Genomic DNA, 14,136 nt, shown 5'->3' on the forward strand with positions numbered 1-14,136 from the left:
TCCCTTTTTGCTTCTCAAAAATTTACAGCAGAATAATCTATTTTCCATGAATTGCATAACTCACAGGATACTTCAGAAAGTGTCGCGTCTGTATATAAACGGTAAATTTCGTGTTTAAGAGTAAATTTCGCATTTTGCAGTTCATTTCGCATATTTCGTGACAAAACAGGGTAGAAAAATGCACATCAGACCTTTCAGAAACATGAAAAATGAACATTACAGCATGTTATTTCATATTTCGTGAAAAACTAAATTTGCATGCCTCTACGAATAAGGATTAGAAGGTGTTGGTACCTTGACAATTCATCCAGTCGCTGAGATAATTATTTGCCTCACTTTACCAAAAACTCGTCATAAAAACATTTTCCACACTGATTAATTGTGAGATGAGGATTAAAAGTTAACCAGGGCCATCAATGTGGTAGATATTATCAACTGCGTTTCTTTTAACAACCGCAAACTACACAAAAAATAATTTCACAAGGTATGTGTGTTGATCTCATTAAGTAAGGTTCAGATTCTTATGACAATATATTTTTGCCATAGCTTGTATTTTTCTTGCGTAAGGTAATTGAAATGCAATTTTAGCTTTTGTGAACATGATGATGTTGTTGATCATAAATTCATAGTTTTATCACATTTTAACTTTGGGTCAAATTTAACATGTTTTTAATATTTTTACCATGGTGGCTGAAAATCACGATTGTGGTGGTAATGAAAAATTAACAACTTTGAAATGGCAAAGGTTACTCTGCTGTCCACACAAACTATGTACAATGTCATAGTATATCCTAACTCTTGTAGAGAGTCACCAAAAAGCTCCTACCGGTAACTCAAAATAAAAATACTGACAAGTAACCATTTATTCTACTTAAAGAAAACAATTCTGGGATATTTTTTTTTAATTTTACTTTTTAAGTACTACTTTTTTGTACCCATAATGTGCATGATTTTATCTAATTCTACACAATAAAAACAACCTTTAAAATATTTAAAAATTAAAACAACAAATAACGATTTTTCATCTGCTTGCATAAACCATTATTGTACGAAGCTCTCCAATCTACTGACGATTTTTTAAAAGCATCCTGGAATGTGAATTTTTCCCAATGAATTTAAAAAAAAAACTGTTGCAATGGTCACCTAAGCCTCCTTCTCAACGTCTGTCTGCTTAACGAGCTGTGCTCCTGAAAAAAAAAGATTGTTTATCAAACAGTTGCAGTGTCAACTTACAGCAAAGATGGCAGAGGATATACATATTCACAGAAGCAAGTAAATTTTGCTATTTAAAAATAAATATACAGGGTGCAGCATAAGTCACTACTCCGAAAATGCAAGTTGAATACTGAGGTAACCTCACATCAACTCAACAATGCCACAAACTGGTGTGAATTAATCAAGCAGGTAATACATCGACACTCACTTTATTGTTATGCAACAATCAATTCAATGCCAACACTGCAGTGGGTTAGCAACTTATGTCGTACACTGTATGGTCACACCTACTACTATAGAATTTGGAAAACAGTATTGTTATATATTTTGATTTGCAACAGAAATTAGATAAATTAATTGGCATATTGACACAATTTTGCACTCCTATGATGTAAAAAAAAAAAAAAAAAAAACAATTGACATAATATGTATTGAATTTACGTAAAGAAGCAACTATCATTAGGACCATATATTTATGGTGAATAAAATAAAAATCAAGATTTAGATCCAAAAACTGGATGCTATTTGGGATCAAAAGTGGTATATAAAATAGCAACTTAGTGTTAAAATGGTGAATATAATCTTAAATTTGATATAAAAACCACTTTTTTGCACAAACATTCCTCGTGTAATAGCACATTTATGTATTTATCAGAATGTTAATTTTTTGACTCATTTGGTTTATTTTACTTCACATTTCTGGTAATTTTTTAGCTAATTACAAAGATGAAATGACTGATTAAATTCCTCTGCGAAGGAGTCCATTTTTGCATCTCAAAAATTTACAGTGCAATTGAGCAATTGTGTGAATTGCATAACTCACAGGATAATTCAGACTTCAGAAAGTGTCACATTGGCAAAGAAAATCAATTTTGTGTTTAACAGTTTATTTCGAATCATTTTGTGATGCAGCTCACACCTTTTCAAAACATGAAAAATGAACATTGCAGCATGTTATTTTACATGTTGCATTTCTGTCAAAAATGAAACTTGCATACCTCTATGATGTATCATGGTTTACCAGCCAAATACCGTATTGGCCCGAATATAAGCTGCACCATAAAATTTGAAGGAGTGAAAAGAATAAAAAGATGATACCTGAATATAAGCCGAGGGAAGAAAAGAGACTACCGGTAACCATTTACCAGCAGATTCAGGGAAATATAATTAGGTAGCAAGGACGTATTTAGAGGGGGGACCAGGGGGTCCGGACCCCCCCCCCTTCCCCGAAAGACATATCAAGTACTAAAATTAAATAATGAAAAATATATTCGTTTAGCCGTTGTATAATTTCCTCTGAACTTATTGGAAGACCAGGATTATATTGGGATCATACAGCTTTGAAGTACAAGAAGGACATATTTAGGGGGTCTGGACCCCTCCCCCCACCACACACACCTCCGAGAGACCTATTAAGTACGAAAATTGCATAATCAAAATATACTCCTTTAGCATTTATAGTATAATTTCCTCGGAACTTATTGAAAGACCAGGATTATATTACGATCATACGGCTTTCAGGGACAGGAAGAACGTATTTATGAGGCCCCCGAAAGACTTACCAAGTACTAAAAATTAAGTAATGAAAATATTAGCATTTGTTACATAATCGATGGTTATTAATTTCCTCTGAGCTTTGTTAATCAGGAACTTACTTTTCACCAACTACATGTGACATCATTTTTGTTATTCGATAAATATTAAATTATTCATCTATTTGACATTCATTTCATTGCCAGAGCACTTGTTTTTATGTAAATTATTCTGATCTTAACTAAAGGTAAGCTACATAATGAATATGCGCTGTTATATCTCTATTTCTATAGCTACAGTCTTTTTACATAATCGTGTAATAATAATATGATATTAATTTATGTATTGTAATTAGTATTAATTTGATTTAATATAATTATTTAAATTTAAACATTATAATAATAATTATTATTATTATGATAATTCCTGAGACACTTGGTTCGGAACCCCCCCCCCCCCCCTAAAACATATTTCTAGATACGTGCCTGTTAGGTAGGTACATAGGTATTTTATTTTATCATAAATACAGTACATACAAAATACAGTCTCATTATTGAAAAATTAAGGTTACAATTGTTTGCTATACCTACTTCAAAGGTAGCTAGCTTTCTGTCAACTACCGGCACAGTACTTATTAGGCAACAAAATTTGCCTATTCACCGCCATCACTATTGTAACTACTGACAAAATGTCATATTTTTTTTAAGGTTGCAATTATAAGACACATCCCAATTTTTCACAATTGAAATTTAGATAAAATGTGCAGCTTATATTCGGGCCAATATGGTAATTTGTTTAGCAACAGTATCTGACTATTTTTCTTTCAATAAATTTTGCAATGAGAGTTCTCAGTAAATGTTGCACTTAAGAATAATAGCAATAACATTAAACTGAAGGTAAATGAACTAAATAAAGCAATTTCCACACACATTGTAAGCAGACAAGGTGAGTGAGTGACTGCATGTGTGTGTCTGCTCAGCCTGATTCGTGCTTACATACTTATCTTTTTTTCGTACTTACCCCACACCATAGAGTTCAAGAATTCTCCCAACAAATAAAATCCCATGGCCATTACAAAGCTGCCAACGAAGAAACAAAGTCTCATCGACCAGCTAAGTAATCGTAACACAGGGTACACCCAAGTACCTGTATGCAAGTATATGTAAAAAGTCCTGTAATGAAGAGGAAAATAAAATTACTTTCATATTTTACTAAAAGCACATATAATAGTAACCTCATTTTAGATTTGCCACCAATGCATGGTGTCATGTTCAGATACTGAATTTTGAGTAGGTTTTCTAAAATTTTAAGTGCATTCTTTGTTAATTTACAGCTTAAAAATATAGCATACATAAAAACAGTACATCTTGTTAATATGCCCAGCTTGATTCTCAAAATATTTTATAGTAAATGTTTTTAACAAGCATTGGACATTTAGTATTTAGTAGAAGATTTTGGTGATTGACATTTTATGTGATACATTTACAAAAAGAATTATGGCTACAATTGTCCTTGCAAATTTTTAATATTTTTTTCACAAAGTGAAGAAGACTAGGAGCTGTTGACCCACTGTAGCACCTCGAGAATTATTTTTAATCTACAGATTTCAATGTTATGTGTAATATAAAATTTGTTCCAGCATGTGGAAAACACAAATAATGAATATATTTGATTCCACATTAGTAAAAACCTGCCATTTTGGAGTACTTTTGCTATCGTTTTATTAGTTAAAACAGTTTGTATAAACACTAAAATAGCGAAATTGCTATCAATTCCAAACGTAATGACGTAAAATTATAGCTTCTGTTGTGGAATGTCATGTTGGGTGCTAATTCACTTGCGTGAAGCCTTCATGCTGTTCTGCTTCACGATAAAGTGCCACCACTAAGGTAACAGAGATACTACAGAGGCTGTTCAGCGTATATTTGACCAAACGTGATTCCTTCCCCCTGCACTCAGAATGAACTCACCCAACCTTGGTCGGGCATGTTTGTCAGTGTAGTGTGTGAGCTGTAAAAGAGTGGTTGTGTTTTCTCACTGGGCCAAAAATCCCGCCCTAACTGAGCCGCTTTTGGGAGGAGTGGGTTGTATAACTTTTCCAAGTGTTTGCATTTTCTCGCTTTGCCGAAAATGCTGCCAAAACTGAGTCACTTTTGGTAAGGTTATGTTGTAGCCCTTTATGACGCAAAGTTCAGTGTGTCAATGATCAGGAAGTAGTGTAAGAGCAAGGAATGTGACGTTAGTTTGACTATATTCAAGAATGTGATCGGCAAGTATAAGGATTGCATGGCCCCAACATTCAGTTATCCACCAAAGGGGACGAGAACACGGCCGTGCACACAAGCCACCACCAGTATGCAGGCGAAACTTCGCAGAATGGCTATGCAAGAGAATCCACCGACCCAAAGACAGAAGGCGAATCATCTAAATATCTCTTGGAAACTGTTAACCACACCTTGTACCTGCATACTGGTGGTGGCTTGTGTGCACGGCCGTGTTCTCGTCCCCTTTGTTGGATAACCGAATGTTGGGCCATGCAATCCTTATACTTGCCGATCACATTCATGAATATAGTCAAACTAACATCACAATCCTTGCTCTTACACTACTTCCTGATCATTAACACACTGAACTTTGCGTCATAAAGGGCTACAACATAACCTTCCCAAAAGCGACTCAGTTTTGGCAGCATTTTGGGCCAAGGGAGAAAATGCAAACACTTGGAAAAGTTATACAACACACTCCTCCCAAAAGCGGCTCAGTTTGGGTGGGATTTTTGGCCCAGTGAGAAAACACAACCACTCTTTTACAGCTCACACACTACACTGACAAACATGCCCGACCAAGGTTGGGCGAGTTCATTCTGAGTGCAGGGGGAAGGAATCGCGTTTGGTCAAATATACACTGAACAGCCTCTGCATATTTCACAATAACACATCTCCGCGAGCTAAACACAATGGAAAACATTCTTAGACAACATGATCTTCATAAACATGCAAAATATTTAATTTTCTCGAAGGGGGATACAGAGGGTCAAGGGTACCATCGCCAATATGTTATTCATTGTCGTACATCAGTTACATAAATATTTTAGTGAAAATTAATTTGTACAGCAAAGATACACCCTATATAAGTTTTTAAAAATTATTCATTTTTACCGTCACAGAACTCTTTACGTGCATGAGAAATTTGACCAGTTTACAGCCTCATGTGATTACATTGTCAAATGAAAATGACTTACATAAGTTGTCAGTATAACTAAGAAGGAAAATCAGTACATACCATGTCAGATAAGCCAACATGAATATTCCGAGGCCTTTAAAACCGCTGCTTCTCGTTGGGTATCTCCTGCACAAAAGCACCATTTCCATCAGTGTAAAGATCATAATGTTGGTGTGCATTACATGGTTCAGCCACGTCGGGAAGAATGCATCCAGAACTTTCGGAAACACAAGCTCTCGATCAACAGCCCACAGGCCCCAGAATGTCACTCCCACAAACTACAAAGAAATAACCATGAAAACAAACTGCAGGTATCAAAATTCAATGTCTGAATGAAAAATGTGCAACTGTTAAATTCTAATTCCTTATGTGGAATTAAAGTGCATTCTGGTAGCAATTTAGATTAATATCATAATATAAGTACCCTTTTACCTCGTGAACAAGTTAAGTTTCCTCCAGATGTATCTGTATTTTCAATATTTACATCATCAATTTTCTTGTTATTTATCAAAACACAGCATTACTTTTGTCCATAAATTTGTGATATCAAAATGCCTTCTGGTCATACCCTGGGGTCAAATAATTAATCATAGCGTATCAATCCATAAGATTGTATTTTATTTTAAAAGCCTCTCTGAATGCTTCATGTTGACCAGGACATTCACTTGTTTATCTCAGTTGTCTCAACCTCTGAGGCATGTAAACAATGCACAGTGTTGTGCTATGCAAACCTCCTGAGGTATTCAGGAAATAGGTAGTTTCTTCTGCCTATGGAGTCAGCAGTTTGCATAGTGGCAATTAAAAACACGATTCGGCATGGAGGAAGAGCTCCATGGCCTAGGGAATATAGAGGTGAGACAAGCTGAGAGGGGACGGACTTGGGATTGGAATTGAGGAGAGAGAAGAGGTTAGGAGAGCAGTGGAGCAAAAGTGAGACGACGCACTGGTCAACCTATAGAGAAGCCAACAGAGGACTTAAGTTTATTTTATTCATCGTAATTATCTTCATTCGTCAGATAGACAGGTAACTATCCTAAACCCAGCCATGATTCAGGTTCAAAGGTTCATAAAACCCAACGAGTGACCATTGTCTTTTCTAGTTGTTAAGTTCCTAATCTTACTTGTACCTTTCGTACTGCCAAGCGTTAACTCGTCATGTTAATGACAAGTGCTCTCATCATAGAGGATGAATGATGAATAGAGCTTACATCACCCAGCAATTAATTGCAAAGTGACTGGTTCTGATCCCATCATTCTATAGAATGATAGGATAGTCATCATTAGAGCCCGGAAGTTCAGGAATTTATTTTCGTTAAAATAGGCAGGCAAAAAGGCATTTATAATGTGGAAAATAGGCACTAAAAATGAAAAAAAAGGCAAAATAAACCGAAAAAGGTACATTTGGAAGTCGCTTACTTTTATCTATAATTTCAACATGTTAAAATCTACATTGGGAAGAGCATTTCAATTTTCTCCGTCTTGATTGCACACAACTAGGTGTATTTTTAAGTTCTCAACATTCATTGATAGTCATCTGTCAGAGAGAATGTTTTTTCATAATAGAAAATGATCTTTCTACTTCGACAGAAGTTATTTGAGCATACATAAAACAAGCTAATGTAGCTGGACTCATTTCGGTAACAGCATTTTCACCTTTTAGAATATCACAAATTGTTTTCAATTGTTTCAAGTCCTCATTTGCACTCACTACCCATTTGCACTTTTCCACAACAGCTGATCCCTTTACTCCTGGCACTTCCATCATCTGCTGCATAGATTCCTCGATGATTTTCATGGATGTCTCTGGCAATGCACCATAATGTGCAAAAATAAACTTGAATAGCACAGGAGTTTTTTCACTTCACGAATTGAAGCCGCTTCATTTTCTGGAAGAGCATCTATCATCTCACTGATTTTTTCAAGGTTGTTAGCATAATATATAGCTGCTGATATCCAGGTTCCCCATCTGGTCAAGACTGGTTGCGGAGGTAAACTCAGCTCAGATGCAACTTCCTTATATTTTCGGGTTCTAGAGGGAGATTTCAGAAATATCTTCTTTCTGTTCGAAATCAACCTGTTCACTTCAGCAGCCAATCATGCACAAGGAAATGTTAACCGAAAGGCAATATCCTAACTGAGCATGAAATACTTTTTTCTCACACTTTTCTCCTTCAGCAATGTTGAAACATGCGTGAGTTCAATATTACTTAAATAAGGCGAAAATTATTCACATAATAAACTGAAGAAAAATAAATGCCAACAACGTTTTTTGGGAGAAAAATAATTTATATACACATTTTTTTTTAAGAAAATGGTCAAATTTCATTGAAAAAGGCAAAAAAAGGCATTATAATTAAAAATGGGCAGTGGGGTCCTAAATAGGCAAAATAGGCAAAATGAAAAGGCTTCTAAAACATTCGAAACAACATAAGAAACGTATATCCGGAAAAATTTTATCAATATATGCAGTAGATAAAAAGAGGCATTTTGCCAAACTTCCGGGCTCTAGTCATCATATATGCCAAGGTCTACCTACTGCTACCTCACATCTGCTGAGGTAGGAGATCATCCAACGCGGGGTGATGTGTGGTCAGCACGATGAACCTCCAGTCATTGTTGTAGATTTCCGTGACTCGTTCATAGCTCCCCAATTTCCTCATGGTGGATGGGTGTCCCTAGCCGAAATCTCAAGAGACTCAAACCTACATGTGTCCCGTCGCCGGAGCCCAAAGCACGTTGTCTTAGACCGCACGGCCACGGTGTGGGACTTATTATTATTATGCAGTTATTTGGGCAGACAATGTCAATACAAAAGTGGTTTATCTCAATCGAATCTTTACTTTGTGTAAGTTATGTTGAACCTTTGTACTGGCAACTTTCGGTTTGAACATGGATCTCCTGGATCAGATTTTAAATACATCCTTGATTGCCCCCCCCCCCCCAAACAGTGTTGCCATCCACAAAATAAATACTGCTTGACTTTGAAGTTACTGCATTTCTGCAATGACATGTACCAGTCTTGTACTCACCATAATTAACACAAATTACCATGGGCGTCCGGAAGGGAAGGGGGGGCCAGGGCCCCCCTGGCAAATGAAAGTCAACCAAAAAAATATGTATTTCACACATATAATTTCATTTTAGCCACAATAATACGTGTTAATTATTGCATGAACACCATAAATTCAAATTTAAGCAATGTTTTTTAGGGAACAACACTATTTTGGGTGAAAATTTGCCTTCCTTTGCCCCTCCCTAAAAAAAATACCTTCCTTGCCGCTCCCTGGAAAAAATCCTGCGGATGTTCATGCAAATTACTGTGACTGAACGGAAATTATATGTGTGAAACATATAATTTCTGACCTAGATTTATTTTCTGGGTGGGTCATGGTCACATTGTTCCCTTCCAGACACTCATGATTGAACCCCAATCCTGAAATAAAATATAAAGATCCCTCCAGTACACACAATTCAATGAAAATGCTCAGAATCATTACATAATATACTAATGCATGTCATGTAGAACTTAGCTATAAAAACACACACACAGTGGAATCCCGATCTTATATTTTTCTGCATTATACATTCAAGCTTGATGGTCCCAACATAGCAAAATGTTACAAATGTTTCCTCGATTTTAATTTTTTTCAACTTGGTCCCCTGAAAAACTTAAAATTGAGGTTCCACTGTATATGTATATATATATACATCCACATTCATTTAAAGCATTCATGTGTGGAAACTCACCATGGCTATTGGAAAGGCAACTGCAGCATACATGTAGTCTTTTAGGCTCCTTAGGCTTGATTTTCTTTTTGGGATAACTTCATTTGTTCCATAGACATCATTAAGTATGCATATCAAGAAATACACTAGTTGGAGGACCTGAAAATGGTGTTGAACTATTAATAATTCACAGTAAGTAATTACACACACTACATAATATTTATAATAAAGCAATTATTTTCTTTTTTTGCTATCTCTGTCTTATGAATACTGGCTGACTCAGAGAGACTGTCAACATGTACATACCATTGGTAGGATGCCATGATTCTTTTCTCATGTGCATTTCTAAACCACCCGAAAATTACAAGTATCACATATTCTTTAATGAAATTAACAAATTTTGCTATCAAACTTTTGCAAATTGTTTATTGGTTCTTGTACTGTGGTATAACCCCAAGTAACGTAAACAGGTTTGAATACTTGTTTTGGAACACTGTCAAACACCATCATTTAAAATTTCACTATTTTGAAGAGAAGCACATTGGGTATAATATTGGAACGGTACTAATTTATTATACATCAGACGGATTTCTTTATTTTTACACAAGAAACTCCTTAAGGTAATAACTTCCTGTAGCATTGTCTAACATCTGGAAGGTGTTTTGTGTGATGTGGGTATGTTTCATAGCGAAAATTCATGTTCTTTGTTGAAAATTAATTCTCCGATGGACAATAGGCATCATCACACATCGTGATTGTATTTTGTTCATGTTCATTGGGTATCTAGTGTTTCGAACTGTCTGTCTTTGCAACGAAAGTTAGAAACATGACGTGTCGTGGATGCGTGGTGAAATTCATACCGGGTGTGGAAGATCCAGTGGATTTTTTAATATAATTGAACACGGGATCGTGAAGAAAGGAAAGGAATGTCGAAAATGTGGTAGTGAATGTAAGCTACTCGTTAGAAGGAATGGGCTGTGGGTATATGCCTAATATGACGTGACGTGGATGCGTGGTGAAATTCAGGTAAGTTTTCCGTATCCTGGAAACAGATTTCTTCAAATTTAAAAGTTTGGGGCTCATTTGGGGGCAGGTGACTCCGGCCAATTTCTAACATGCCCTTAACAGGGACTCTATAGAGAAAGCCGGAGTGGAGGCACGGCAGCGGTAGGTCAATTACCCCAGGGGCGGAGCCCGGAATCAGTGGAAAATTTGGACTCAAAAATTTCAAACAAAAATATTTTTTTAGTTTAAATTTCCCACAGATTCCGGGACGGATAGCCCCAAAAACCATTCACCAATTTTCTTCGTAAAACAATGCGAAAAAGTCTTTAAAAAAAATTAGATCAGATGAGCTTTGTTCACTGGTATTTCTTGGGTTCCAAAGGTTGAAACACTGCATAACGAATGACAATCGACAAAACACAAGCACGACGCGCAATTATGTAGGAAGGCAAGCGAAAAGACTACGAGAAAGAAGTACTCGTAATATGAAAAATTGCAATTACTTTGATCAAAAAAATGTCAATACACCTGAAAGAATGTTCCGCGAAGCAGATAGGTAAGTACGAATGTCAAAAATTGACGAAATGAAGAAGTTATAGGTGTCCGACGGATAGTAAACTTTTACCAAACTTGGTAAATTTCTTATATCCGGAAAACGGATTTCTTCAAATTTACAGGGGAAATTACTTACCGAATGCAGTTTCTTTATAGTTGTGGAAGTTCGGGGAAGTGTTTTCTCGCATCGTTCATTGAATTTTGCCGATAAATCATCTATTTTTCGATATAAATGTGTGACCGATGCACGAAAGCTGTTACATCCATTTCCTTCCAGCCGGATGTTGCCTGTATGTGATGACGTAATCACGGTCAATGCCGGTCAGTGTTTCCAAACACATGTTTTTGTAACTGAAGAAATTATGTTTCCACAAATGGTTTGTGGGGCTGTGTGTCAATGGTTCGTGGGGCTATGCGTCAATGCTTCGTGGGGCTATGCGAGAATGGTGTGGGGCTACGCATCTTTTTTTCGAAACCAATTTTTAATTCTAACCTAAATGTGACCCAACCTAACCTAACCTTACCAGAAATGGTTCGTGGGGCTATGCGTCAATGGTTTGTGGAGCTACGTAGGTATTTTTGGGTGTAGTGGGGTGGAAACACTGCATGCCGAGTACGGTAGTGAAACTGTGACCGCCATTTTGCGTGTTACCTAAGGCAAAAAAAAAACCGAAGAAAACTTACTCGTTATGTAGCAAATAGAGCTTATTTCCGTGAAATAAGCGAAATGTCACCTTCAACAATGTTGCTCAATGCAGAATACGTAGGTACAAATATTGAAATTAAATGAACTAGCAAATTTCAGCCGTTTTCTGGAGATAAGAAATTTACCATTAATTTTGGTAATATAGAATACAACCTATTACATAATATGCATATAATTAACTTATATAATTTCTTTAGTTATACACTGAAATACTCACTGTGTTACAGAAAGTTGCGAACTTAAGTTTTATAAAAAAAGTACCAATAAGTCCATATTTTGGATGTACATGAGCAATACGTCCATATTTTGGATATACGTGGACAAAGGTGCAATCATAATACACAGCACCTGCAAACTGAATAGTAGCAATAGCGTGGAAAAGAAAAGCTCCTTGATTTGTCCACTGCTCATTTGCAGAATACCACATTTTAGCTTGTCACATAAACAACAGATTACATAAATCTCACTTCCTTCTTATCAACTAATAATAGAAACGAGTTCCATGGCTTGGCGCTAAGCAGACTAATTCCACATTCAGCACAATTTAGATCCATTTAAACGCGCACGAAAAACCTTTATTTACTCTTGATCGCCTCTAACATGATTATTCCACGACCTTCATTGACGTTATTCAATAACCCCAAAAGTGGACATATCGTACCATACCCCGTTCGGTTAAGAAATATTGACCCTGGCAGGCCTTGCCAGCTCCTGCTCAGAATGTGTAGAATAAGCTTTCTACAGGAAATGGTAAGAACACTGGCCTTTGGCAAGAGGTGACGAGAGGCCAAGCGAGGGTTTATATACGTGCGCATGAGAGCGACACGGGGTCTTTTAATCTGGAATCATCGGAGAAGCAGGAGCTACTGGTCTTATTTCTAAACCGAACAGGGTAAGCTAGTCTACACCCATTCTGCCATTTGCATTGCTCACTTCAGTCTAGAAACGAATCATGAGTCTATTTTAATGAATAGTTAGATATTTGTACCTGCCCGTTCAGGGCTGTCTCTACCATCAACTAGTACCAATAGTACATCCCTATTTAAGATCCCCGCGTCCAGAGGAGCGCTACGTGGTGAGATGCTTGGGCTTTTCATCCATTTTACGGAAATGTGATGAAAATTAGCACTACGTAGTGGAGTTGCGGAATTTTTTCATTTATTTCACTCTGAAATAAATGAAAATTGAAATTTGTTAAATAGTGACATGTCAGAATTGTTTTTTCTCCGCGAATCTTTATTTTTGGGGAAAGCTGCGTAGCACGCAGTTTTAATGTTAATCATGGTTAATGTCGATAATCAGCTTTAATTCAGTCCTTACCCACCACACCCACCCAATAGGCTAATCACCCGCTGCATTAAAGCACATTACAATGCGGAGGAAACGAAAACAGAATGTTTCCTTTGGTAGCCACGGGCAATGAGGCAACAGCTCTGCGCTCTTGTTTCGTCGCGGTTTTCCGCGTCGATGCGATGTGGCATAAGGTACGATGTCGGACATCCGAGTGTCATATTCCGCCCAGAATTTGGCCAGCCCGGGGACGTCTACCGAGAAGCCCTTGTCATTCCGCTCCTAGTAACGCCGTGGTTCGCTCGAACCCGGTACCTTCGGTCAGGCCCTGATGGCTATGACAAAACTACCACCTGGGAAATTTTCATCAATTCCCAGGATTTTATCTAAATTTTGAAAGTGGCACTTGATTTTGATGACCTTTGTTTTTGCAGTAGTCTCTTGAACAATTTGGTATTTTTTTTTAACGTAAATTTGGTGCGTAACTTATGATAGGGCTATTTCGGCTATAAACGATACGACTCAATCACACCATGGTGTGTGTACTTAGTGGGTCACAGCAGAGAGTATTGCTGAAGTCAATTGTGTTTTTAATTAATTAAAGTCCTTTAAAGTTTCAATTTCATATATATTTTTAAAACAGACCGTAACTTGTTAATGATCCGAAAAGTAACGCCGTTTGTGTTTATGTGTTTTAAGTTAAACTGTTAAAGATTATCGCAAGGAGGATATTTAATTTTATCACGTATAGTTTTGAAATGCACAAGGATCAGTGGTCGACTCACTCGTAATTTAAAATGACTGAAATCTCCTCGCCCCGAAGATGGGAGCCTTGGTACTAATAATTGTAGTGCAAATTGATAAGGAGATAGTCGAGAGAATAC

The 14,136-nt window shown here is 36.8% G+C and overlaps 1 protein-coding gene across 2 annotated transcripts in view; it reads right to left on the reverse strand.

Moving 5' to 3' along the window:
• Positions 1 to 783: 783 nt before the first annotated feature.
• The window catches only part of LOC145982057 (androgen-induced gene 1 protein-like), a 32,869-nt gene continuing 19,516 nt past the window's right edge, over positions 784 to 14,136 (reverse strand). The window contains exons 1-5 of one of the 2 annotated variants that reach the window (XM_083115644.1): positions 12,180 to 12,592; positions 9,718 to 9,855; positions 6,031 to 6,248; positions 3,769 to 3,920; positions 784 to 1,187 (exon numbers count right to left, since the gene is read on the reverse strand). In XM_083115644.1, the coding sequence (XP_082971770.1) occupies positions 1,144 to 1,187; positions 3,769 to 3,920; positions 6,031 to 6,248; positions 9,718 to 9,855; positions 12,180 to 12,389 (762 nt within the window). In that variant the 5' untranslated portion in view covers positions 12,390 to 12,592 and the 3' untranslated portion in view covers positions 784 to 1,143. Of the gene's footprint in view, positions 1,188 to 3,768; positions 3,921 to 6,030; positions 6,249 to 9,717; positions 9,856 to 12,179; positions 12,593 to 14,136 lie in introns of those variants that run through there. The other variant, XM_083115645.1, reaches the window with a different exon arrangement.

Source organism: Lepisma saccharinum, chromosome 30, assembly GCF_977018435.1.
Source record: "Lepisma saccharinum chromosome 30, izLepSacc3.1, whole genome shotgun sequence".
NCBI classification, from domain to species: domain Eukaryota; kingdom Metazoa; phylum Arthropoda; class Insecta; order Zygentoma; family Lepismatidae; genus Lepisma; species Lepisma saccharinum.